Below are 26,121 nucleotides of genomic sequence, written 5' to 3'. Positions count from 1 at the left end.
TGTTCAAAGCATTGCCTTGTGCTTCTACAACTTGAATGTTCTTTTGTAACTTATAGTTTGATTTTTATGTGAATATTTAAAGAAGCCAAATGCAGCCAGGACCGACGGAGTATTTTGACGTTGAATAAGGACGGTGACATGACTCCCATTTCTGATGGCAAATTTGTGGTGACAAGTATCCTCTCCTTCCTTTCTTCCTTCCTTCCTTCCTTCCTTCCTTCCTTCCTTCCTTCCTTCCTTCCTTCCTTCATCACAACAAACTGGAATCAAGACTGCCATGTTGGTCAATGTTCGGTTACTCTTACCAGAAATGTATTTTAGGTATTTTTGCGTGCACTGCAAATTAACATTTTTTTTTTGGTTTTTTTTGTTGGTTATGGAAATTTGGAGATGGTACATTTCCGGTAAATATGATGAAATAAACAATTTACATTGTAATTTCATGGAATTGTGCTTCTATTTAGCTGTCAAATGTACTTATCCAAAGACGGATTTTTGTGTACTGTACATAATGGGCGCATCTCAAAATATATTGTGGAAATCTGGAGCAATTCCAGCAGTTCAAGTGATTTTGCCCTGCTCGTAGCACCCTAGCTAGCGGGCATGTTAGCATTCTAGTCATTGAATGATTACATTTTGCAAAATTTGACTTCCTTCAGGTGCTGATTTTTTTTTTGAGTTGTCATTCATATGCTATTTTCAAAGTCAACTTTCGAAGGTTGGAGTTAACCAAAATGCGACTTTGAAATGCTAATTTTGAGACACCGACACTTCTTTGAACCTCAAAACCTACATTGAAACCCTCCCTTAAAGCCATAATCCCAAGTTTGAAACCCTAACTCTCGTTGAAAACCACAATTTGAGACAATCCTAAGCCCCCCCCCCAAAAAAAAACATGTACAGTAAGGTGTTTTTAATCGAAAAAAAACCCCGACCATGTATAGTAAGGCGTTTTTAGACCCCCAAAAAACGACCATGTATAGTACGGCGTTTTTAGCCGAAAACAACGACCATGTATAGTACGGCGTTTTTAGCCGAAAACAACGACCATGTATAGTACGGCGTTTTTAGCCGAAAACAACGACCATGTATAGTACGGCGTTTTTAGCCGAAAACAACGACCATGTATAGTACGGCGTTTTTAGCCGAAAACAACGACCATGTATAGTACGGCGTTTTTAGCCGAAAACAACGACCATGTATAGTACGGCGTTTTTAGCCGAAAACAACGACCATGTATAGTACGGCGTTTTTAGCCGAAAACAACGACCATGTATAGTACGGCGTTTTTAGCCGAAAACAACGACCATGTATAGTACGGCGTTTTTAGCCGAAAACAACGACCATGTATAGTACGGCGTTTTTAGCCGAAAACAACGACCATGTATAGTACGGCGTTTTTAGCCGAAAACAACGACCATGTATAGTACGGCGTTTTTAGCCGAAAACAACGACCATGTATAGTACGGCGTTTTTAGCCGAAAACAACGACCATGTATAGTACGGCGTTTTTAGCCGAAAACAACGACCATGTATAGTACGGCGTTTTTAGCCGAAAACAACGACCATGTATAGTACGGCGTTTTTAGCCGAAAACAACGACCATGTATAGTACGGCGTTTTTAGCCGAAAACAACGACCATGTATAGTACGGCGTTTTTAGCCGAAAACAACGACCATGTATAGTACGGCGTTTTTAGCCGAAAACAACGACCATGTATAGTACGGCGTTTTTAGCCGAAAACAACGACCATGTATAGTACGGCGTTTTTAGCCGAAAACAACGACCATGTATAGTACGGCGTTTTTAGCCGAAAACAACGACCATGTATAGTACGGCGTTTTTAGCCGAAAACAACGACCATGTATAGTACGGCGTTTTTAGCCGAAAACAACGACCATGTATAGTACGGCGTTTTTAGCCGAAAACAACGACCATGTATAGTACGGCGTTTTTAGCCGAAAACAACGACCATGTATAGTACGGCGTTTTTAGCCGAAAACAACGACCATGTATAGTACGGCGTTTTTAGCCGAAAACAACGACCATGTATAGTACGGCGTTTTTAGCCGAAAACAACGACCATGTATAGTACGGCGTTTTTAGCCGAAAACAACGACCATGTATAGTACGGCGTTTTTAGCCGAAAACAACGACCATGTATAGTACGGCGTTTTTAGCCGAAAACAACGACCATGTATAGTACGGCGTTTTTAGCCGAAAACAACGACCATGTATAGTACGGCGTTTTTAGCCGAAAACAACGACCATGTATAGTACGGCGTTTTTAGCCGAAAACAACGACCATGTATAGTACGGCGTTTTTAGCCGAAAACAACGACCATGTATAGTACGGCGTTTTTAGCCGAAAACAACGACCATGTATAGTACGGCGTTTTTAGCCGAAAACAACGACCATGTATAGTACGGCGTTTTTAGCCGAAAACAACGACCATGTATAGTACGGCGTTTTTAGCCGAAAACAACGACCATGTATAGTACGGCGTTTTTAGCCGAAAACAACGACCATGTATAGTACGGCGTTTTTAGCCGAAAACAACGACCATGTATAGTACGGCGTTTTTAGCCGAAAACAACGACCATGTATAGTACGGCGTTTTTAGCCGAAAACAACGACCATGTATAGTACGGCGTTTTTAGCCGAAAACAACGACCATGTATAGTACGGCGTTTTTAGCCGAAAACAACGACCATGTATAGTACGGCGTTTTTAGCCGAAAACAACGACCATGTATAGTACGGCGTTTTTAGCCGAAAACAACGACCATGTATAGTACGGCGTTTTTAGCCGAAAACAACGACCATGTATAGTACGGCGTTTTTAGCCGAAAACAACGACCATGTATAGTACGGCGTTTTTAGCCGAAAACAACGACCATGTATAGTACGGCGTTTTTAGCCGAAAACAACGACCATGTATAGTACGGCGTTTTTAGCCGAAAACAACGACCATGTATAGTACGGCGTTTTTAGCCGAAAACAACGACCATGTATAGTACGGCGTTTTTAGCCGAAAACAACGACCATGTATAGTACGGCGTTTTTAGCCGAAAACAACGACCATGTATAGTACGGCGTTTTTAGCCGAAAACAACGACCATGTATAGTACGGCGTTTTTAGCCGAAAACAACGACCATGTATAGTACGGCGTTTTTAGCCGAAAACAACGACCATGTATAGTACGGCGTTTTTAGCCGAAAACAACGACCATGTATAGTACGGCGTTTTTAGCCGAAAACAACGACCATGTATAGTACGGCGTTTTTAGCCGAAAACAACGACCATGTATAGTACGGCGTTTTTAGCCGAAAACAACGACCATGTATAGTACGGCGTTTTTAGCCGAAAACAACGACCATGTATAGTACGGCGTTTTTAGCCGAAAACAACGACCATGTATAGTACGGCGTTTTTAGCCGAAAACAACGACCATGTATAGTACGGCGTTTTTAGCCGAAAACAACGACCATGTATAGTACGGCGTTTTTAGCCGAAAACAACGACCATGTATAGTACGGCGTTTTTAGCCGAAAACAACGACCATGTATAGTACGGCGTTTTTAGCCGAAAACAACGACCATGTATAGTACGGCGTTTTTAGCCGAAAACAACGACCATGTATAGTACGGCGTTTTTAGCCGAAAACAACGACCATGTATAGTACGGCGTTTTTAGCCGAAAACAACGACCATGTATAGTACGGCGTTTTTAGCCGAAAACAACGACCATGTATAGTACGGCGTTTTTAGCCGAAAACAACGACCATGTATAGTACGGCGTTTTTAGCCGAAAACAACGACCATGTATAGTACGGCGTTTTTAGCCGAAAACAACGACCATGTATAGTACGGCGTTTTTAGCCGAAAACAACGACCATGTATAGTACGGCGTTTTTAGCCGAAAACAACGACCATGTATAGTACGGCGTTTTTAGCCGAAAACAACGACCATGTATAGTACGGCGTTTTTAGCCGAAAACAACGACCATGTATAGTACGGCGTTTTTAGCCGAAAACAACGACCATGTATAGTACGGCGTTTTTAGCCGAAAACAACGACCATGTATAGTACGGCGTTTTTAGCCGAAAACAACGACCATGTATAGTACGGCGTTTTTAGCCGAAAACAACGACCATGTATAGTACGGCGTTTTTAGCCGAAAACAACGACCATGTATAGTACGGCGTTTTTAGCCGAAAACAACGACCATGTATAGTACGGCGTTTTTAGCCGAAAACAACGACCATGTATAGTACGGCGTTTTTAGCCGAAAACAACGACCATGTATAGTACGGCGTTTTTAGCCGAAAACAACGACCATGTATAGTACGGCGTTTTTAGCCGAAAACAACGACCATGTATAGTACGGCGTTTTTAGCCGAAAACAACGACCATGTATAGTACGGCGTTTTTAGCCGAAAACAACGACCATGTATAGTACGGCGTTTTTAGCCGAAAACAACGACCATGTATAGTACGGCGTTTTTAGCCGAAAACAACGACCATGTATAGTACGGCGTTTTTAGCCGAAAACAACGACCATGTATAGTACGGCGTTTTTAGCCGAAAACAACGACCATGTATAGTACGGCGTTTTTAGCCGAAAACAACGACCATGTATAGTACGGCGTTTTTAGCCGAAAACAACGACCATGTATAGTACGGCGTTTTTAGCCGAAAACAACGACCATGTATAGTACGGCGTTTTTAGCCGAAAACAACGACCATGTATAGTACGGCGTTTTTAGCCGAAAACAACGACCATGTATAGTACGGCGTTTTTAGCCGAAAACAACGACCATGTATAGTACGGCGTTTTTAGCCGAAAACAACGACCATGTATAGTACGGCGTTTTTAGCCGAAAACAACGACCATGTATAGTACGGCGTTTTTAGCCGAAAACAACGACCATGTATAGTACGGCGTTTTTAGCCGAAAACAACGACCATGTATAGTACGGCGTTTTTAGCCGAAAACAACGACCATGTATAGTACGGCGTTTTTAGCCGAAAACAACGACCATGTATAGTAAAACGTTTTTAACCGAAAAAAACGACCATGGATAGTCAGGCGTTTTTAGTCGAAAAAAAACCCCGACCATGTATAGTAAGTCAATTTTAGCGCGAAAAAAAACGACAAAGTATAGTAAGGCGTTTTAACGCGAAAAAAACGACCCTGTATAAGGCTTTTTAACGCAAAAAAAACGACCATGTATAGTAAGGCGTTTTTAGCCGAAAAAAACGACATAGTATAGTATGCCGTTTTTGGCACGAAAAAAACGACATAGTATAGTAAGGCGTTTTTGGCACGAAAAAAACGACATAGTATAGTAAGGCGTTTTTGGCACGAAAAAAACGACATAGTATAGTAAGGCGTTTTTGGCACGAAAAAAACGACATAGTATAGTAAGGCGTTTTTGGCACGAAAAAAACGACATAGTATAGTAAGGCGTTTTTGGCACGAAAAAAACGACATAGTATAGTAAGGCGTTTTTGGCACGAAAAAAACGACATAGTATAGTAAGGCGTTTTTGGCACGAAAAAAACGACATAGTATAGTAAGGCGTTTTTGGCACGAAAAAAACGACATAGTATAGTAAGGCGTTTTTGGCACGAAAAAAACGACATAGTATAGTAAGGCGTTTTTGGCACGAAAAAAACGACATAGTATAGTAAGGCGTTTTTGGCACGAAAAAAACGACATAGTATAGTAAGGCGTTTTTGGCACGAAAAAAACGACATAGTATAGTAAGGCGTTTTTGGCACGAAAAAAACGACATAGTATAGTAAGGCGTTTTTGGCACGAAAAAAACGACATAGTATAGTAAGGCGTTTTTGGCACGAAAAAAACGACATAGTATAGTAAGGCGTTTTTGGCACGAAAAAAACGACATAGTATAGTAAGGCGTTTTTGGCACGAAAAAAACGACATAGTATAGTAAGGCGTTTTTGGCACGAAAAAAACGACATAGTATAGTAAGGCGTTTTTGGCACGAAAAAAACGACATAGTATAGTAAGGCGTTTTTGGCACGAAAAAAACGACATAGTATAGTAAGGCGTTTTTGGCACGAAAAAAACGACATAGTATAGTAAGGCGTTTTTGGCACGAAAAAAACGACATAGTATAGTAAGGCGTTTTTGGCACGAAAAAAACGACATAGTATAGTAAGGCGTTTTTGGCACGAAAAAAACGACATAGTATAGTAAGGCGTTTTTGGCACGAAAAAAACGACATAGTATAGTAAGGCGTTTTTGGCACGAAAAAAACGACATAGTATAGTAAGGCGTTTTTGGCACGAAAAAAACGACATAGTATAGTAAGGCGTTTTTGGCACGAAAAAAACGACATAGTATAGTAAGGCGTTTTTGGCACGAAAAAAACGACATAGTATAGTAAGGCGTTTTTGGCACGAAAAAAACGACATAGTATAGTAAGGCGTTTTTGGCACGAAAAAAACGACATAGTATAGTAAGGCGTTTTTGGCACGAAAAAAACGACATAGTATAGTAAGGCGTTTTTGGCACGAAAAAAACGACATAGTATAGTAAGGCGTTTTTGGCACGAAAAAAACGACATAGTATAGTAAGGCGTTTTTGGCACGAAAAAAACGACATAGTATAGTAAGGCGTTTTTGGCACGAAAAAAACGACATAGTATAGTAAGGCGTTTTTGGCACGAAAAAAACGACATAGTATAGTAAGGCGTTTTTGGCACGAAAAAAACGACATAGTATAGTAAGGCGTTTTTGGCACGAAAAAAACGACATAGTATAGTAAGGCGTTTTTGGCACGAAAAAAACGACATAGTATAGTAAGGCGTTTTTGGCACGAAAAAAACGACATAGTATAGTAAGGCGTTTTTGGCACGAAAAAAACGACATAGTATAGTAAGGCGTTTTTGGCACGAAAAAAACGACATAGTATAGTAAGGCGTTTTTGGCACGAAAAAAACGACATAGTATAGTAAGGCGTTTTTGGCACGAAAAAAACGACATAGTATAGTAAGGCGTTTTTGGCACGAAAAAAACGACATAGTATAGTAAGGCGTTTTTGGCACGAAAAAAACGACATAGTATAGTAAGGCGTTTTTGGCACGAAAAAAACGACATAGTATAGTAAGGCGTTTTTGGCACGAAAAAAACGACATAGTATAGTAAGGCGTTTTTGGCACGAAAAAAACGACATAGTATAGTAAGGCGTTTTTGGCACGAAAAAAACGACATAGTATAGTAAGGCGTTTTTGGCACGAAAAAAACGACATAGTATAGTAAGGCGTTTTTGGCACGAAAAAAACGACATAGTATAGTAAGGCGTTTTTGGCACGAAAAAAACGACATAGTATAGTAAGGCGTTTTTGGCACGAAAAAAACGACATAGTATAGTAAGGCGTTTTTGGCACGAAAAAAACGACATAGTATAGTAAGGCGTTTTTGGCACGAAAAAAACGACATAGTATAGTAAGGCGTTTTTGGCACGAAAAAAACGACATAGTATAGTAAGGCGTTTTTGGCACGAAAAAAACGACATAGTATAGTAAGGCGTTTTTGGCACGAAAAAAACGACATAGTATAGTAAGGCGTTTTTGGCACGAAAAAAACGACATAGTATAGTAAGGCGTTTTTGGCACGAAAAAAACGACATAGTATAGTAAGGCGTTTTTGGCACGAAAAAAACGACATAGTATAGTAAGGCGTTTTTGGCACGAAAAAAACGACATAGTATAGTAAGGCGTTTTTGGCACGAAAAAAACGACATAGTATAGTAAGGCGTTTTTGGCACGAAAAAAACGACATAGTATAGTAAGGCGTTTTTGGCACGAAAAAAACGACATAGTATAGTAAGGCGTTTTTGGCACGAAAAAAACGACATAGTATAGTAAGGCGTTTTTGGCACGAAAAAAACGACATAGTATAGTAAGGCGTTTTTGGCACGAAAAAAACGACATAGTATAGTAAGGCGTTTTTGGCACGAAAAAAACGACATAGTATAGTAAGGCGTTTTTGGCACGAAAAAAACGACATAGTATAGTAAGGCGTTTTTGGCACGAAAAAAACGACATAGTATAGTAAGGCGTTTTTGGCACGAAAAAAACGACATAGTATAGTAAGGCGTTTTTGGCACGAAAAAAACGACATAGTATAGTAAGGCGTTTTTGGCACGAAAAAAACGACATAGTATAGTAAGGCGTTTTTGGCACGAAAAAAACGACATAGTATAGTAAGGCGTTTTTGGCACGAAAAAAACGACATAGTATAGTAAGGCGTTTTTGGCACGAAAAAAACGACATAGTATAGTAAGGCGTTTTTGGCACGAAAAAAACGACATAGTATAGTAAGGCGTTTTTGGCACGAAAAAAACGACATAGTATAGTAAGGCGTTTTTGGCACGAAAAAAACGACATAGTATAGTAAGGCGTTTTTGGCACGAAAAAAACGACATAGTATAGTAAGGCGTTTTTGGCACGAAAAAAACGACATAGTATAGTAAGGCGTTTTTGGCACGAAAAAAACGACATAGTATAGTAAGGCGTTTTTGGCACGAAAAAAACGACATAGTATAGTAAGGCGTTTTTGGCACGAAAAAAACGACATAGTATAGTAAGGCGTTTTTGGCACGAAAAAAACGACATAGTATAGTAAGGCGTTTTTGGCACGAAAAAAACGACATAGTATAGTAAGGCGTTTTTGGCACGAAAAAAACGACATAGTATAGTAAGGCGTTTTTGGCACGAAAAAAACGACATAGTATAGTAAGGCGTTTTTGGCACGAAAAAAACGACATAGTATAGTAAGGCGTTTTTGGCACGAAAAAAACGACATAGTATAGTAAGGCGTTTTTGGCACGAAAAAAACGACATAGTATAGTAAGGCGTTTTTGGCACGAAAAAAACGACATAGTATAGTAAGGCGTTTTTGGCACGAAAAAAACGACATAGTATAGTAAGGCGTTTTTAGCCGAAAGAATCGACCATGTATAGTAAGGCGTTTTAACCCGATAAAAACGACCATGTATAGACGTTTTTAGCCAAAAAAAAATGACTCTGAAACCCTACTTTGATACCCTAACCCTACATTGAAACCCAGACCCTAGTTTAAAGCCCTACTTGGATACCCTAGCCCTAAATTGAAACCTTACTTTAAAACTCTTAACCCTAGTTGGAAACCCTAACCCTATTTAAAGACCAAGTTTGAAACCCTATGCTGAAACTTTAACCTGAGTTTAAAACCGTAAGACTCCTTTCAACCCTAGTTTAAAACTTTAAAACCTAGGTTGAGACCCGTATTTTTAAAAAATCATGGAGCCCTGCACCTTATTTAATAATTGTCAATACAAGTACCTTTTTCAAATGAATTAGTGAAATGTGATTCGTGACATTTTCCGTGACGATCACATTTTTTTCGACACACCTCTTATCATACTCAATGCAAATTTTGTGAAGTGTTGAAAAAAAACAAACAAACATGGAACACTCATTTTTTATTACATAGAAGTTAGTTTGAATGCTTGAATTAAAAGGTGGCGTACTGCACTCACATCCAATGAGCGGCTACCCTACAACTTTCGCTCTCGGCGTTTCCAAGTTGCTGCTCAAAACTAAATGTTGCTGATAGAGAACATCAGCAATCACTAAACAAAGCCTAAAAATAAAAAATACAAATCAGGAACGCGATTAGACAGAATTAAGATCCTGGGAATAAATGAGTTCAGTGTCCGCGATCCCAGCGGAGACCTAGAGGGGGCGATGTGCCCTTTGAAAAGAATGCAAGTGTGCGGTGAGGCGACGACGTTTCATCAAGGCGCGTCCAGCTGCTCCAGTAAAGTTCGTCGTCGTTTCTCCAGTTCGCCTTCGCTCAGTTCGCTTCCTGACGTGTCCCAGCCGCCCTGAAAAGGAAAAAAAGTTCACTGAATTGTTGCACTTGTGCTATTACACACATCGCAGTTCGTGAAAGTGACAATAGCGGCTGCCTCAAACAAAAAACATTCCGGCTCTTGAGTACAAAAACATTTTTTTCCTCTCTCTGAACAAATTGCAGGCAAATGGAGTAGAAATGTAAAAATGGCAACCTCCTCCTTGGCGGCTTTGCGTTTGGGCGACTTGTGTTTGCCGTCCGAGTGCGACTTCCCTCGGGCCTTGTCGCCGTCTTTCTCTTTATCGTTGTCTTTGTCCCTTTTGGCGTCTCGTCCTTTCTTGTCGACCACGTCCGATTCGGGGGAGCCCTGATGGACGAGGAGGTATGGCGTCAGCGTCACATCTCATTCACAATACACCCCCCCACACCCCGCCCCTTCCTAATACTTTTTTTTTTGTGTTCATCTAATTTTCTTTTCTGGCAGTCAATGTATGTAATATAATCACAAATTTGGAGAAACGAAACCGAAGAGTGAATATATTGAAGTAATGACGTACTCCTAGTGCACAACTGACCGAAGTGCAGGCCAATTTCAGCAGATGATTTCGGCAAAAAGATTTTGGGGGAAGATGCAGGTGGGAATGTTTCTATTCAACTTATGTTCAAATTATGTTACGATTACAAAAAATGAATATGTAAGTTTAAAAAAATAAAAGTGGTGTGATTGCAAGACTTTCTATATTACTGTCGGTGTTTGTTTTTGTTTTTTTACATTCGCACTCATTTCAATGTGGAAAATTAACTTGGTATCCAAGTTCACCGAGATGAGAGCTTGGTGACGGAACAAATCTCAAGGCGCCTCGCGTGAGTGCGTGTGGACTTACAGACTTGTGTCGTCTCTTCTTGGCCTTCTTCTTGTGCTTCTTGGACTTCTTGTAACTTCTCTCTGGGGTCAAAGGGGAACAGGGAAAGGTGAGCACGTATCGGTGGAGGGCACGGCTTCTTTTCGCGGCGACTCACCTGACTCACCACTCGAGGAGCGCTCTGACGGGGTTTTGGACGCCGACCGCTTCTTCTTCTTGTGATATTCTTCCTCTTCAGACTCGGAGCCCTGAGGAAATATGGAATCGTCATAATGAGGATAATAATCACACCGATGACATTCATGAGCTAACTTTTTTTTTTTGCCCCCCCCGACTGACCGATCGAGAGCGGGATCGCTTCCTGTGGTGCTTCTTGGACTTCTTGGAGTGCTTCTTAGTCTTGGAGTGGTGATGCTGGCATTCATGCTGTCAAAAAGGAAATAAATAAATGAATAAAAATACAACGCAAGAGCTCATTCAAGTCATGATGGAGACCCGCAGCCCACCGGCGCTCACCTCCAAAACGTGCATGAAGTCCGTATCCAAGTTCACCGAGATGAGAGCTTGGTGACGGAACAAATCTCAAGGCGCCTCGCGTGAGTGCGTGTGGACTTACAGACTTGTGTCGTCTCTTCTTGGCCTTCTTCTTGTGCTTCTTGGACTTCTTGTAACTTCTCTCTGGGGTCAAAGGGGAACAGGGAAAGGTGAGCACGTATCGGTGGAGGGCACGGCTTCTTTTCGCGGCGACTCACCTGACTCACCACTCGAGGAGCGCTCTGACGGGGTTTTGGACGCCGACCGCTTCTTCTTCTTGTGATATTCTTCCTCTTCAGACTCGGAGCCCTGAGGAAATATGGAATCGTCATAATGAGGATAATAATCACACCGATGACATTCATGAGCTAACTTTTTTTTTTTGCCCCCCCCCCGACTGACCGATCGAGAGCGGGATCGCTTCCTGTGGTGCTTCTTGGACTTCTTGGAGTGCTTCTTAGTCTTGGAGTGGTGATGCTGGCATTCATGCTGTCAAAAAGGAAATAAATAAATGAATAAAAATACAACGCAAGAGCTCATTCAAGTCATGACGGAGACCCGCAGCCCACCGGCGCTCACCTCCAAAACGTGCATGAAGTCCTTGAAGATCCTCTTCCTCTCCGACTCCAGCGTGACATCTTCGAAGGCTGCTTCCTTCAGGAACCGCTCCCTCACCTGGAAAGAGCAAGACGCTCTAAGGGAAATGGTTCCCTCTAGTGGTAGGCGAATGTATCACTGAATTAAAAGTTGCACCTGAGCTGAATGTTCCAGTTCGATTTCATCCAGTCAAGTACATTTGTCGAATCCAGTTCAGTCGTATTTAACTATTGGAGTGCAAGATCCAAATAGCAGACTTGCTGCGTCTTTACAGGCCTGGCTTCTGGAGACGTTTTTGTGGGTCTATTTAAGATAGATTAAGAGTGGCGCACCAGAGTACTTGTTGCAAACCGTCTTTGGGGGCGGAATCTTCAAAGACGTTCAAAATGAGCCTTCAAAACAAAATGGCAGACCTCTTTTGTATTTCCTGCACGGCTTGTTTTTTTTTTTGCATTAAAAAGCTGAAAATAAGAAATTCCTTCAGTGCAAGAAAAATAAAAAGGCCTTCAATCCACAGATTTTTTTTGTTATGTGACTGAGGGCGGATTTTTTCTTTGCCAGCAAGTGCCATTTTAATGTCCAGTTTTATTGCCGCAATGAAACCGGCGGAATTTCTATTTTATGGATTTATGAGGCAATAATGACTTCTTCTGCATGCTTGGGTTCTCCCCCCCCCCCCAGACCCCATTTAATTTCCATCTTCCACCAAAGCACGACTTACTTTCTGAGGCTTCTTAGAAATGTCTGACCCTTGAAAACTGGAGCTGTTCTGATAAATGAGGAAAAGTGCAACAATGTGCCTTCCCTCGATTCATTTGAGCACCGGACGGGCTTCAAAATGGAGCGAGCCCGCTCCCGCTGGCTCTCGCGTGCGACAGGCGGCGGCACTTACGGCTTCCCACGCGTCATCCGGCTCCAGGGCGGGCGTGGCCTGCTTCAACATGGTCTTAAAAGCCGCCTCTTTCCTCTTCATCTTCCTGGCCTCCTCCTTCTCCCGCTCCCGCTCTCTGGCTTCCGCCTTCTCCAGCAACTGAGCAAAGATGCGCAAAGCGAGCGGATTTTATTTGCACTTGACTAGATACCATAGCCCGATGAATCCATTTGAAGAAATAAACGCCACACCTTCACGTCCTGCCTGTGACAGGTTGCCTTAAAATATCCCGTCTCATATACAGTACATTTAACACACCAGGTTGTAATCGTTTATTCATAGGGACATATCGAGAAAAATATTGCATTGGGCTGCAGCTATCGAATATATTGCGAATCAAGTATTCTACGGATTTGTGAAATCATTCAGAGTCTGCATTATCGTAGTGCAGGTTTTATTTTTTTTTTTGTTTTATTTTCTGTAGTATCTGTTGACTTTGAGGGTGTATCGCTTTAAAAGGAGTGGCCCAGGCTCGTGAGTGACGTGGGTGTCAGCGAATGAGCGCGTAGAGGTGGACGTGGAGTTTGTCAACCGACGGCAAGAGTTGCGGCTACGGACGGAAGCCGCTTTCGCGTCTGTTTTTTTTTACCCTTTTGACACGATAATGTGTTAAGTTAGGCAAACGTTAACACGCGATCTTCTGTGTCGGCGATTGTCAATGGGTCGCACTCGATCTTCTGACGTGCGAACTCATCCCAAACTTTGGACATTTTGACTCTTTCGGATTTATGGTTAAGAATAAATATCGAGAAGGCGAAAGAAGCGAGAAGCGCTTACGCTGTTGAAGGCCAACTTGATGTTTCCGGCGTCGAGTGTGGTGGCTCGCTTGTCTGAGCTGATGACCGAGCCAAAGTCATCAAAGCCGGTGTTGACTTCCACCAGGAAGCTCTTGTCCTGAGCAAGTATGTGCAAAAACAGGGGTCAAAGAAAATCGTCCATTTGTGAGAGCGCGCCGCCAGACTTGCAGGTCACCTTCAGGATGTCTTTGATGATCCTCTTCTCGTCGTGGTAGCGTGCCTTGAGGTCTTCCACGTAGAATTTGAAAAGGTCCAGAGGGGTGGAGCCTGCAGACAACCGCAAAGAAACATGAAATTGGCTTTCTTTGTATTTTCCTTCAGTCCTGCGGCAACTTAATTCTATGACAGTTTGATCATCAGGAGGACACTACTCGCTGGAAAAAAAAAGCGAGAAAGCGCAAATGTTTGGGTTCCGTCTCATTTGGGAAATGGGTGGTCTGATGAGGTTTGTCTTACCTGGCTGGCCCAGCATGTTGGCAAAGCGGATGTCGGAGCTCAGGGTGGGGTACATCTCCATCCAGGCGGACATCGAATGAAGCTGGCCGTGGTCGTGGAGCTCATCCAGAAATTTCTGTGCCAAAATAAGACATGCACAACTTGACATTTGTGGCCAAAGGGGGTAAAAACAGGTTGATGCAATTTTTTATTTTTTTTGCCCCGGCATCACGCGGACATTAATAGCCTCATTAGCATTTGGCAGTCTATTAGCACCCTCTCATGGCGCAACCTTGATACCGGTTGGGCCTGCTGTGCAAACCCCATCGGCCGACTCGATTATTCCCTGCAGTAATTGACATCATAACCCGAGTGTGACATTCCGACTTAAGAGTGCGGTGTTATCCCATCTCACATTTCAAAGCCAATCAAACTTTCGGCAAGGGGGGGGGCAAGCAAGTCCACGTAGGACCTGTTGAGCGGCAGCTCACCTGAAAGGACTCTCGGTTCTTGCGCTGGCGCCTCCTCTCCCTCAGGAGAGTCTTCTGCTTGTCCTCCTCTTCCTCCTTCTCCAGCGCGCGGATGTGCTCCTCGAAGCAAATGAGCGCGTCCTCTTTGTCCATGTCTGGTAGGGTAAAATCATCATCATCAAAAATCGACCGATGAGACGACACCTCGCCAAAGAGGGTTGATCATTTCCTCCATATTAAGTTTAACACTAAACGACGGCCTTGCAACGTGACCTTTCAAAATAAATTGCTTGCTGCTGATGTGATTTGAAAATAAACAGGCAGAGCGCGTGGCCTAAACGAAGCTCCTCAACTCACTTCGACAGCTCCTTGGCACAAAGAGCACAAGACGGCATCAAGGCACTACCTCCTGTTTCTATGAAGCGCCTTAACTCATTTCAACATCGTTCCTTGTCACCAAGATGGCGACAACAGACCAGTTTTGTCGAAATGAAACCCCTCAACTCACTTCAACGTTGTTCCCTGGCACCTAGATGCCAAAAGATGGCAACATAGGATTATTTTTGCCACAGTCACCACAATTGCAAAGTGACTTCACGTTTTTGATGAGATATTGGAATGTTTTGTTTTTGGGTTTTTTTTTTGGGGGGGGGGGGGTGACTAAACCCTCCCCATTAAATTAGAAACATTCATCGGTTAAAGTATTTTAAGTGGCTTCTGATCCCAAAAGCAGTTCATCAATTTGTTGTGCATTTGTAATCTGATGAGGTGATTTCACATTCATAAGATCCTTCTGAGGCGAACTAACTACAATGCAGCCCATGACAAAAGCGACTTTGGCTTCACTGGTCTGAATGAAACTCCTGAAGTCACTTCAAGACAGTTCCTTGGCACTGAAACGCCCCAAATGGGGCAAAATGACTTGACCAGCTTGTCAACTTCACAGTGCCATTGAACCACCAGAGCCAGAAGATGGCGCCACAGCAATATCTTTATGATCATCACGTCTCATTCATGCGGAACAGTGACTATCCGCGGGTTCAACATCTGTGAATTCAGGACTAACGAACCGCAAGCAGTTGGGGGTAAGAAACAAAGATGCATGCATACTTTGGAGCTCTTCGTCCTCGGCAAAGGTGGGATTGTCCAGCAGGTACTGCTGGGCTTCTGACCAGGTGGTGCGGTAGGTGACGTTGGCCATGTTGTCCAGAATGTTCTTCAAGGCTTCCCAGTTCCTCTTCCTCAGCTGCTTGGCTTGCTCCTGAAGGCGTCGGACAAGGTGGTCGGACGTCAGCGGGTGTTGCCGCTTGACGCGATGCCGCATCGCGGCGACGCCTCACCTTCTCCTTCTTGGCCAGGTAGAACAGGACGTCTTCGTAGATCTCCTGCCTGTCTCTCTCGGGGACGCAGCTCCACACCTCCTGGTCGTTGAACATCTGCTCTGCTTTCCTGCAAACGCGCGTACGCGGTCATGTGGGAGTGTTTTGGGGAACAGCGATCCATCAGCGAAATTGAATGCATGTTGCTTTTTTTTTTTGAGGCTCAAACAGTGGCCTCCTAGAGAAAACACCCGATACACTCCAGATGAGTCAGTAAACACTTGCAGCTAATATGTGAGGACTTGCGGGAAGTAGGAAATGTATTTAAAGAGAGACACACACAGAAAACGGCATCACTGAAGTCCGTTGAAAAGGAAGCGTGCCAGGACCCAACAATGGCGTGCACAAGCCATGACCTCACACTGACACTGTCCGCATCATCACATTGACTATTCGGGGGATCCCAAGTCAATACAGCCAGACAGGAAACAACAACAACAGCAACAAAGATTTGACATGCCAAACGTACTTGTATCTGGTGGTGGAAGTCATCTTCTCGTGGTTCTCAAGGAACCTCTGGAAGGTTTCTTTTGACTCCTTGTACTTAATTCTGGCCTCCTCTTTCTCTTCTTTCTCCGTTTGGACCTTGTAGGCATTAAATGCTTGCTTCTTCTCGCTCAGCTTGGGGAGAGCGCTTGACAGGTGAAAATGAGAAATCGGAAGGTCAGAAGGGTGCGCGGCCGATGAGGCCTTCGGAGGAGAATGGCTCACCTGTAGCGGGCGTCGTTGATAATCAATTTCATCGCCTGTTCCCATGAAGAGTTGGAGGACACGCCCTGAAAAACGAGGAGAAAACGTCAATATCTTTTGACATTGGTTCACCCAAAACCTACAGCGAGAACGAGGAGGAAAGTCAACCGAGGAGAAAAAAAAAAAGCCAATTGGAACGGGTTGTTTCTTCTCCTCGTGGTTAATGAAGTTAATTGTTTTTCGTTCCCAGTTGTGACCCAGATTGCGGCAGGACTCCCCCCAGGAGACGTGCAGACATTTTCCCGATGACTAATGGATGCGGGGTGAACAGGTGTGGCGGGGCCGTCATTCAGGGAGGCGTCACGGAGGATTTATACGAGGGCCTTTTCGGCCGCCCGCCTCTCTCGGGGACAAGTTGCGGCATCCATTATCCACGTGCCGCTATCTCCACAGTTGTCACAGTTATTCCAACTCACTGAAGCGCGCCGCTAACTCTTGACGCTTTAATCCCGGCAAGGCTGTGTGTGTGCGTTCGCTTGGTCCGAATAAAAACTAATCATGAAGACAGAGCCATTAAGATCTTACGGGAAATGGCGAGAAAAAGAAATCCCCCCCAAAGGGGAGCGGGAGAGTTAAAAAGAGCCATTATAGCAGCGACCGTGGTGGGCATGGCAAGGTGTTCAGTCACTTTTCCCCAGCAACAGGAGGTGAAAATCAACTGCAACCTCCAGCTTGGGGTGAGAGTGGTGGGTTCTCGGAGGACTCAATGCACCAAAAAAAAAAAAAAAAAAACGCACTGGATGTGCCAATTAACACATCAGCCAACCTCACTGGCTGTTCAGACCACACGTACGCACATAGCACACCATCTCTGGTTAGCATCATGGCGTGGAGACTGAAGTCCACAACATTCAGAGTCTCCCCCCCTTAATGTGTATCCCATTAAAAATAATAGTTAATTGTCCGTTACTGTCCCCTATTAAGGTCATTCAATCGAATGGCCATCTTTCCGCCTTTTCCCCCCCTAGTCCCTTTAACGACTTTTTAGTTAGGGCTGAAATTAAGGCACTTAGCGCTGAAGCCGCTGTGTCCGATTGAAATGAAGCACAAAGCTCATGCAGAAAGTTGATGACATGGAAATTGGTCAGTAAAAAATAAATAAATAAATAAAACGTCGCTCGTGCCAGCAAGACGTTTCGGGACTGCGGGAATTGAGTTCAGAACTGCAGTAATCTGGTTTTCTGTTGGGAAGGCGGCCTTAGTCCGCGCGGCCCACGGACTGGCGTGATTTAGAATACAAGGTGCAGCTTTCTGTTTGAAAGAAATGAGCTGCACACTGAGCGCGGTTGAATTTGGAAGAGGACTTGGGGCCTCCTCTTCAGTGCACATTTACCTTCTCCTTCAGCAGCTCCTTGAAGGCCTGCTTGGCTTCCTCCTTGGTGTTCCATTTCAAAACCTTCTTCTGAATTTCCGGCCGTGGTTCTTCCTTCTTGACTTCGGCGCTGAAGGCGAGGGAAGGACAAGCTCGTCAAATCGGCTTTCAGAACACAAAAGATGGTCTTCTCCAATCAAGTTGATCGGTGCGGTCTACCTGGCCGGAGCCTCCGCGGGGACGCTGCTCTCCGCCGCCGCGGGCACGTCGGTGGTCTTGACCTCGGGTGTTTGATGCGCGGCCGCCAGTGACGTTTGATCCTCGGGGACCGCTTCCACCGGCTCCGCCTCCGCGGCGGGGGCCGCCGACGCTTGCGCGCTTTCAGCTTGCAGCACGGGCTCGGCGGTGATGTTAAGAGCTGCTACTTCCGGTGGCCTACAATTACATCGCAAGATTAATTACGAGGAAGAAAAAACAAACAAACCACACGGGTTCCATGCAATCCTGTTGACGATGCGAGACAACAGTTTGTGTGCTCACTGAAGGTAAACAGGAAGCACTTACCCATTCTCCTCAGCTTTGATCATGGCTGAAATAAGACAAAAGGGGAAAGAAGGCTGTTAGTCTATTTTTTTTTTCATTTCTTAGCACCTCTGAGATAAGCGCGAGGCATGGGGTGAATGCACCTTGGGAGACGCCATCTTTCACGTGTGCATAAATAAAGGCCGAGCCCCTTTTATGGCATGCCGATTTAATGCCATCATTGAATTATTGAAGGCTCGTGTGTGAGGCGGCGGCCCTTTTACCTTCCAGGTCCTCCAGCTCTTTGGGCTTGGTCCATCTGGACTCCTTTGTCTGGGAGTTGTAGTAATACGGCTTGCCTGTGTCCGACTTGTACTCTTTCCAAGGACATTTCGACAACATTTGCTGAGGGGCACAAGCACAAAGTGGTTTGTTTGTTTGTTTTACACGTTGCACAGAAGAAGCAAAATGTTCAAAAGAAAAACGTGTTTTGTCATCAATACCCAACAGTTTTGTGTTTGTGTCTAAATAAATGGAAGAGATATTCAGCAACGCAAACCGTGGGGGTGAATCAATAAAGCAATTACGGACTTCTGCGGGAGACTTGAGATCCTCTGGTTTCTCCCAGGTGGACTGCTTGGTTTCCGTGTTGTAGTAATAGGTTTTTCCATCCAGTGATTTGTGTTCAGTCCACACGGATTTCTAAGACCAAAAACAAACAAAAAAAAAATCATTACGAAAACAGAATACTGTTGGTTCAAAGTCTTGAAAAGTAGCAGAAAAGAGGGGTAAATAATGAGTATAAATACATAGCAACGCGGTTGATGTTTTCTTATTTTACATCTGATTAGATGAACAAAAAGTATTGGGACGACTTCTACAATCTTTCCTGTGGCGGTGCTGGACGACGCCTTGCAAGTGAGTAAATACGGGAATAGTCGAAATGCCAAAGCCAAACACAATCTGCGCCGTTACACGAGTTGACTTCAAAGTTGTTTGAGTTTCAACGCTAAATTCCTCCACAGGAAATGTCAAGCGTATCTGTCGTTTCAGACGGTCGTCATCTTTCAAGCATTTATCTCAAGAAGCAAAAGAGTCACATTTTAAGGACGCTGTACCTTGAGGTTTTTTTTTTCTTTGATTTTCGAACCCCAATTCATTTTTGTTGACACAGCTAAGTGTGTGTCAGTTGGATTTTTTTTTTTCAGGCATCATTATAAGCATCTGTATCTGCCCGGTTGTTTAGGTGATAAACGTCTCATTTTGAAACCAAAAAAATAAAAACACTTGGGGGCAATTTTTGGCAGGCGTGGCCCAAAAATTTGGACTGGCCCAGACGGTCATGACAGCATCTGACGGGCGGGAGTGGCCTGATACAGCAGCGTACTGGCCATGAGCCATTGTTAATGTTTTTTTTCAAGCATTTTGCTAAATGTAGCTAACTGCAAGTTGATGAAAACTCCGGTTCCACAAGGTGCTTTCTGCACAAACCTTCTTGGGCTGTTCTTCCTGTGCAGATCCATTTGTTGTACTCTGCAAAAAAAAAAAAAAAAAAAAAAAAAGCCCACAAATTCAGCGGCTATCGGGATGACAGCAGGTGAAATATGTGGACGACAACCAAGCAACTTACGGTGGTTCCTGGCGCAGCTGTTAAAAATAACAACAAAAAGTTAGAATGACATCTAGAGAAATAAAAAATAAACTTCAGGCCTCTTGTGAAGTTAAGGCACTTACCTGGGGTGTCAACACCAGGCTGTTGAGGAGAAAAAGAAGGGATAATAATTTTTTATTTTTTTCAAAACAACGGCGACACCCACGGCCGTCTCTAAAGGATGAATGATGAGACCGTCCGAGGGAATCATCGTTTGATAAACACAACGGTTTACAAAGCACTGCTCATTAGCGCAAAGCGTCCCGACACAATTCGAGATGATGAAGTGGATTCCACGTTGGCTCTCTCACACGGCTTGACTAACGATGCTTATTCACAGTAACATCGGAATATTAAACACCACCACTGATTCAATTAAAAGTGATTCATGGCTGAACAAAAGTGGCAAAAAATAAATAAATAAATACAAAATGTTAATTTTCATTCCTATCAAGAACAGCTTGTGTTGCTTCCATGTTCCAACGCCGTGTCGCAGCTCGCGGTGTATTTTAAAAATAAATAAAAAATGGGTGTGCAAGGCAGCATATTGCTGATGAAAGGAGGAGGATGGAGAAGAGTTACCGGCCCAGTGGGCTGCAGGGTCGCAGCTGGCAGGCGAGGAGGCAGCATCATCCCCATCATGGGCGGCATCATACCTTGTATCTATTAAAAGAAACACCATGAAATATTCATCTGGCATTTTCATAGTCTTGAGACAGGGTGCTGGCATCCGGGCCTTGAAGCCAAGAAGGGCTGACGCCAAGGCGGGGGGGGTGAGAGGGAGTGCGAGTGTGCGCTGCCGAGTCCGTGGTGTGATGACACTGCCTCAAATCTGTGAAAGCGTCGCCGCGCAAACAGAACAAACTTTCTCCAAACTTTTCATGACACACGTCTGGATCACATATGTTTGCACGAGGTGACAAACGCGACACCGGAACCAGCACAATCCCCAATTGCAAAGAAAACTGAAGCGCTGTGACAAACACACTATGTAGTGGATGTTTAAAAAATTAATAAAAAACTTTATAACATGTTCATTTGCCTCTTCCACTAAACGCAAAACCTTCTTCTGCCAACAGGATGCACAAGTTATTAAGACTGACCTGTCCCATCGGAGGAGCTGACATCGATGGCAGCATCCCGGGCGGCATAATGCCAGGCGGCATCGGAGTCATGCTGGGCGGTCGCTGCCCCAACGGGGGCATACCCATGGGAGGGAAATGAGGTGGTATTCCTGGTGGTCCCATCTAGAAAGAACCAGAGTGAGAATGAGTAAATCTCGCAAAGATTGGCTTGTGTTCTAACCAGTCTTACTTCAGCCCTTCACTCAAAACTAAGGTGGAAGAGCTTTTTTTTTTTTACATGACCGGCATTGGACTTACAAAGGGGGGTGGCATCCCTGAGGGTGGTACACCCGGATAAGGTGCGGCTTGGCTCGGGCCATTATTAGCCTCCGAGGAAGACTGCCGTGAACGGGGAAACACCACACATTAGTGAACTCCAAAGAGTCAGAGGTGGTTCAATTAAAATGAAGATCAGAACTTGATCAGACCCTCTCCGATTTACAGTCCACATCCAAAAACGGTGTATAATTGTCCATGTGACATGGCTGCACCAAATCACTAGATTTGTCCAAATGAAGCTCTCAACTCGCACCAACAGTCGTTTTGAACAAAATAATTATCGGGACTTTTAAATTTTGAATTTGACAACTACTCCATAAGATATGTAGGAAAAAAATAAATAAAACAAAGGAAAAACGAACTAAAATGAAATGAAATATTACAAAAACTTTGGTTGGTGTTCTTGGGGTGCTGGAATGGCGTTTCCATTCATTTCAATGGGGAAAGATGATTTGAGATAAGCGTAGTTACAAAATGAATGGAATTTGGAGCTGTGTGTCAGGGCGCCACTGGAGTTCCTTGGCACGCAGCTTCCAAGAGGTGATGTCAAAGCACTACCGTTACCTACATAAAGCTCCACAACTTACTCCAACATTGTTACTTAGCGCAACATGCCAAGAAAACAGCAACGTATTCGTCTAAAAACAGGTCAACTTTATTTGGGGTTAATCGGAGACACTTGAAATGGTGGCAAGTGTGTGTTCATTCCTATTTAACATGAGCTTGAATCATTGGTGGATTCTGATTTAGGTCACTTTAACCGTGCAGAAAGTTTTTAAATTATTTATCCTGTTCTATTTTAAGTATTAATTGGGGAAAAAGGGTCTTTTATACGAATGTTTGTCTTAATGATGTAAAGCACTTTGTAAGTTGTGCGTAAAATGTGCTAAATCAATCAAATGAACCCACTTGCTTAAATCGTTACTTAAGTACAGTACATGCGTACTGTGTACGATTGTAAAAGTTAGCAAACATGCGACATGATAGAGACGTAAATGTGGCGCTATGTAACTCGGCAAGTAATGAATGATTCGGAAGGTGTCTAAACTCTGGCAACCGTGTGGGATAAACCATGGAACGTGTAGCCTTCGGGAAGAATCCACGCCACTTATCATGCCTCCATTATTATGTAAAGATTTAATTGACCCGTAGTGATTTGCATGTTTATTTCTGACCAGTGAGTGGACGTATTATGAAAAAGAAAAAAATATCCAGGAATTAGCCAAGCCTTCCGGGCCAGTGTGTGCGGCAACGTTAGCATTATGCTCAGGCGAGATGCTAAACCGCATTTTCGAGGCATACAGAGCATTCATTTTGGCAAAATGGCAACATAGAAACACACCCCGGCTTAACAATAGGCACCAGCGAGCAAAAAATCGATCCTAACTTTTTCTTATCGTGCCAAAAGCGGCAAGTTGTTTTGAATGGTCCAAAACTCACCATGTTGACCAGAGGGGAGCTCCGAGACACTGGAGGAGCACGTCGCAACAACGAGCCACGCGATTGGCTCAACTGTCACTGACTGCTGCAAGGTCAAAGGTTGACATTTGGAACCGTCATCGTGCGCCATTATTGCGCAAACATGCGCAGTCAATTGATAAATTATGAAGGAAAGCTCCTCACATTTGAGAAAACGTAATCATCTAATTTGGGTGGATTATATCCCTTCCACCCCCTACTCTGATGATGTTTTCATTGATATTTAATTACATTCTTTTTTTTTTTTTTGAGCGTCCCAAAAACACGTATACCCTTGAAACGTTTTTCATGTTATGTTCACATTCATTTATCACAACTGCATTTAGGAAACACGTTTTTAAATTCTTGAAAACGATGCGGCATTCCTCAATCAAATCTTAGGTGTTTTATTTCGTAATAGTAGTCACAAGTGATGGTTAGGGGTACACAATTGGATATCAAGGTGTTCAGGCTTCATGGATGCTTAAAGATTTCAAGACAGAATTTATTTTTTATTCATTCCTTTTATCCCTTGGGTTCTTTACCCCTTTAAATACTTTTAGACTATCCTTGTTTTGTACCTTTTTGTACCTTTTCTTTCCTTCCTTTTAATACTTTCCTTGCTACCTTTCCTCCATCCTTTCTTCCTTTCGTACAGCCTTATTTCCTTCTTTTCTTCCTGCCATCTTTCCTTAATTACCATCCTTGTTTCCTTCCTTCCATAGCATGCTTGCAACCCACCATTCTTCCTTTCTTTTCCTTCCTTGACACTTTCCCTCCTTCACACTTGCTTTTATACCATCTCTGTTTACCACTTGCATTACTCCTTCCTTCCTTCCTTCCTTCCTCTTTAACCGTATAGCTACTTTTGTCCCACCCTGTGGACACAGTTTGTAGATATCATTTCATTTTCAAATCATGTTTATTTTGAAATGAACATTAGCGTATGTTTTGATTATTGCTATGGACAAATGTATGTCAGCGTAAGGATGAGTTCATGGATCATCTAGAACCTTGAGTCATCACCATTAAAACACTGCACAATCTTGGTGAAAAGTGTCAGTGTTATTTGTGGTGTATCCACAGGTACTGATTTCAGAGGCGGGGGACGAGGGGGAGTGCGGTGAGTGCACGGTGTTCAGACACAGCAAAATGACTTTGGTGTATTGGGGATCATTTGGCGGACTGGCAGCAATTTCCCAATTACTGAAGGCTGTGAAGCAGCTCTCCTGGCCGTATGTTGTTGGAGTGATTTCCAATGATGGAAGGAAATTAGATATTGGGCAGTTTCACCACTTTCATACCACAAGAAGAACGAGCTCCATTACTTTCTGAGCTCAGGTAAAGGCAATTCTGCTCATAAACTCGGCATTATGGCTTCGGATTCAATAGATCAGCGATAAGAAAAGTACGACCACTCTGTTCTTTAATCCAGCCTGCCTAAGTGGAAATAACATTAATCCTTTCCATCTTCCCAAAAAAAAAACCCCAACAAAAAAAATTCTGAAAGGAATATAACACTCAAAAGTATTGTACTTTATAAAAGCATGCAGTAATATAGATTTGATGAAACAGGAGATCACAACAACGAAGCTGCAATTATAGTAGCAGTTTTTTTGTCCGGAGGATAAATAATATATGCCTGTGAGTATTGTTGTATGCTCTGTCTACATGTGTAGCTAATGTTTGTGTTCATTTGTGATTAAAATGACATGTGCTGTATGCTACATTAAAAAAAAAAAAAAAGTTCATTATTCTGTACGATCACATTATACACACAAACAATCACACGACTACAGCAATCAATCGATCAACATTTGGACTGTGGCAATGTATTGACACGATGCTAACTCCGGCTGCAGTGGGTTAAATTGAAGTTCATGTGATTTGCATGTTTATTTCTGACCAGTGAGTGGACGTATTATGAAAAAGAAAAAAATATCCAGGAATTAGCCAAGCCTTCCGGGCCAGTGTGTGCGGCAACGTTAGCATTATGCTCAGGCGAGATGCTAAACCGCATTTTCGAGGCATACAGAGCATTCATTTTGGCAAAATGGCAACATAGAAACACACCCCGGCTTAACAATAGGCACCAGCGAGCAAAAAATCGATCCTAACTTTTTCTTATCGTGCCAAAAGCGGCAAGTTGTTTTGAATGGTCCAAAACTCACCATGTTGACCAGAGGGGAGCTCCGAGACACTGGAGGAGCACGTCGCAACAACGAGCCACGCGATTGGCTCAACTGTCACTGACTGCTGCAAGGTCAAAGGTTGACATTTGGAACCGTCATCGTGCGCCATTATTGCGCAAACATGCGCAGTCAATTGATAAATTATGAAGGAAAGCTCCTCACATTTGAGAAAACGTAATCATCTAATTTGGGTGGATTATATCCCTTCCACCCCCTACTCTGATGATGTTTTCATTGATATTTAATTACATTCTTTTTTTTTTTTTTTGAGCGTCCCAAAAACACGTATACCCTTGAAACGTTTTTCATGTTATGTTCACATTCATTTATCACAACTGCATTTAGGAAACACGTTTTTAAATTCTTGAAAACGATGCGGCATTCCTCAATCAAATCTTAGGTGTTTTATTTCGTAATAGTAGTCACAAGTGATGGTTAGGGGTACACAATTGGATATCAAGGTGTTCAGGCTTCATGGATGCTTAAAGATTTCAAGACAGAATTTATTTTTTATTCATTCCTTTTATCCCTTGGGTTCTTTACCCCTTTAAATACTTTTAGACTATCCTTGTTTTGTACCTTTTTGTACCTTTTCTTTCCTTCCTTTTAATACTTTCCTTGCTACCTTTCCTCCATCCTTTCTTCCTTTCGTACAGCCTTATTTCCTTCTTTTCTTCCTGCCATCTTTCCTTAATTACCATCCTTGTTTCCTTCCTTCCATAGCATGCTTGCAACCCACCATTCTTCCTTTCTTTTCCTTCCTTGACACTTTCCCTCCTTCACACTTGCTTTTATACCATCTCTGTTTACCACTTGCATTACTCCTTCCTTCCTTCCTTCCTTCCTCTTTAACCGTATAGCTACTTTTGTCCCACCCTGTGGACACAGTTTGTAGATATCATTTCATTTTCAAATCATGTTTATTTTGAAATGAACATTAGCGTATGTTTTG

The 26,121-nt window shown here is 43.0% G+C and overlaps 1 protein-coding gene across 4 annotated transcripts; it reads right to left on the bottom strand.

Moving 5' to 3' along the window:
- Positions 1-9,484: 9,484 nt before the first annotated feature.
- On the bottom strand, positions 9,485-25,183 carry prpf40a (PRP40 pre-mRNA processing factor 40 homolog A). 4 transcript variants are annotated; one of them, XM_019875882.1, is made up of 27 exons: positions 22,960-22,981; positions 21,499-21,579; positions 21,220-21,363; positions 20,699-20,779; positions 20,200-20,218; positions 20,096-20,112; positions 19,957-19,998; positions 19,057-19,167; positions 18,750-18,870; positions 18,508-18,532; positions 18,163-18,378; positions 17,965-18,073; positions 16,593-16,657; positions 16,351-16,515; positions 15,843-15,951; positions 15,613-15,763; positions 14,524-14,657; positions 14,054-14,168; positions 13,773-13,864; positions 13,578-13,694; positions 12,762-12,899; positions 11,852-11,947; positions 11,675-11,761; positions 11,500-11,581; positions 11,355-11,416; positions 10,090-10,242; positions 9,485-9,906 (listed from the first exon to the last, which is right to left on the bottom strand). In XM_019875882.1, the coding sequence occupies exons 1-27, from the start codon at positions 22,960-22,962 to the stop codon at positions 9,817-9,819; spliced, it is 2,625 nt and encodes an 874-aa protein (XP_019731441.1). In that variant the 5' UTR covers positions 22,963-22,981; the 3' UTR covers positions 9,485-9,816. The 4 variants fall into 4 exon arrangements, with proteins under 4 accessions (XP_019731441.1, XP_019731435.1, XP_019731458.1 ...); XM_019875876.1 differs by having other exon boundaries at positions 11,491-11,581; positions 22,960-22,979; XM_019875899.1 differs by lacking the exons at positions 21,499-21,579; positions 22,960-22,981 and adding an exon at positions 25,149-25,183 and having other exon boundaries at positions 11,491-11,581.
- Between the last annotated feature and the right edge of the window lie 938 nt (positions 25,184-26,121).

Source organism: Hippocampus comes, unplaced genomic scaffold, assembly GCF_001891065.2.
Source record: "Hippocampus comes isolate QL1 unplaced genomic scaffold, H_comes_QL1_v1.1 scaffold321, whole genome shotgun sequence".
Classification (NCBI taxonomy): Eukaryota; Metazoa; Chordata; class Actinopteri; order Syngnathiformes; family Syngnathidae; genus Hippocampus; species Hippocampus comes.
Note: the sequence above shows the minus strand (reverse complement) of the source record. Positions and strands in the feature narration are given on the sequence as shown.

Excerpts from the sequence above, each read along its gene's own strand:
- prpf40a (XM_019875876.1), bottom strand. Across the intron at positions 18,871-19,056 it reads ATCTCAAGTCTCCCGCAGAA|CAAATGTTGTCGAAATGTCC; the intron begins GTCCGTAATTGC and ends TGTGCCCCTCAG. Across the intron at positions 11,417-11,490 it reads CTCCTCGAGTGGTGAGTCAG|AGAGAAGTTACAAGAAGTCC; the intron begins GTGAGTCGCCGC and ends CTTTGACCCCAG.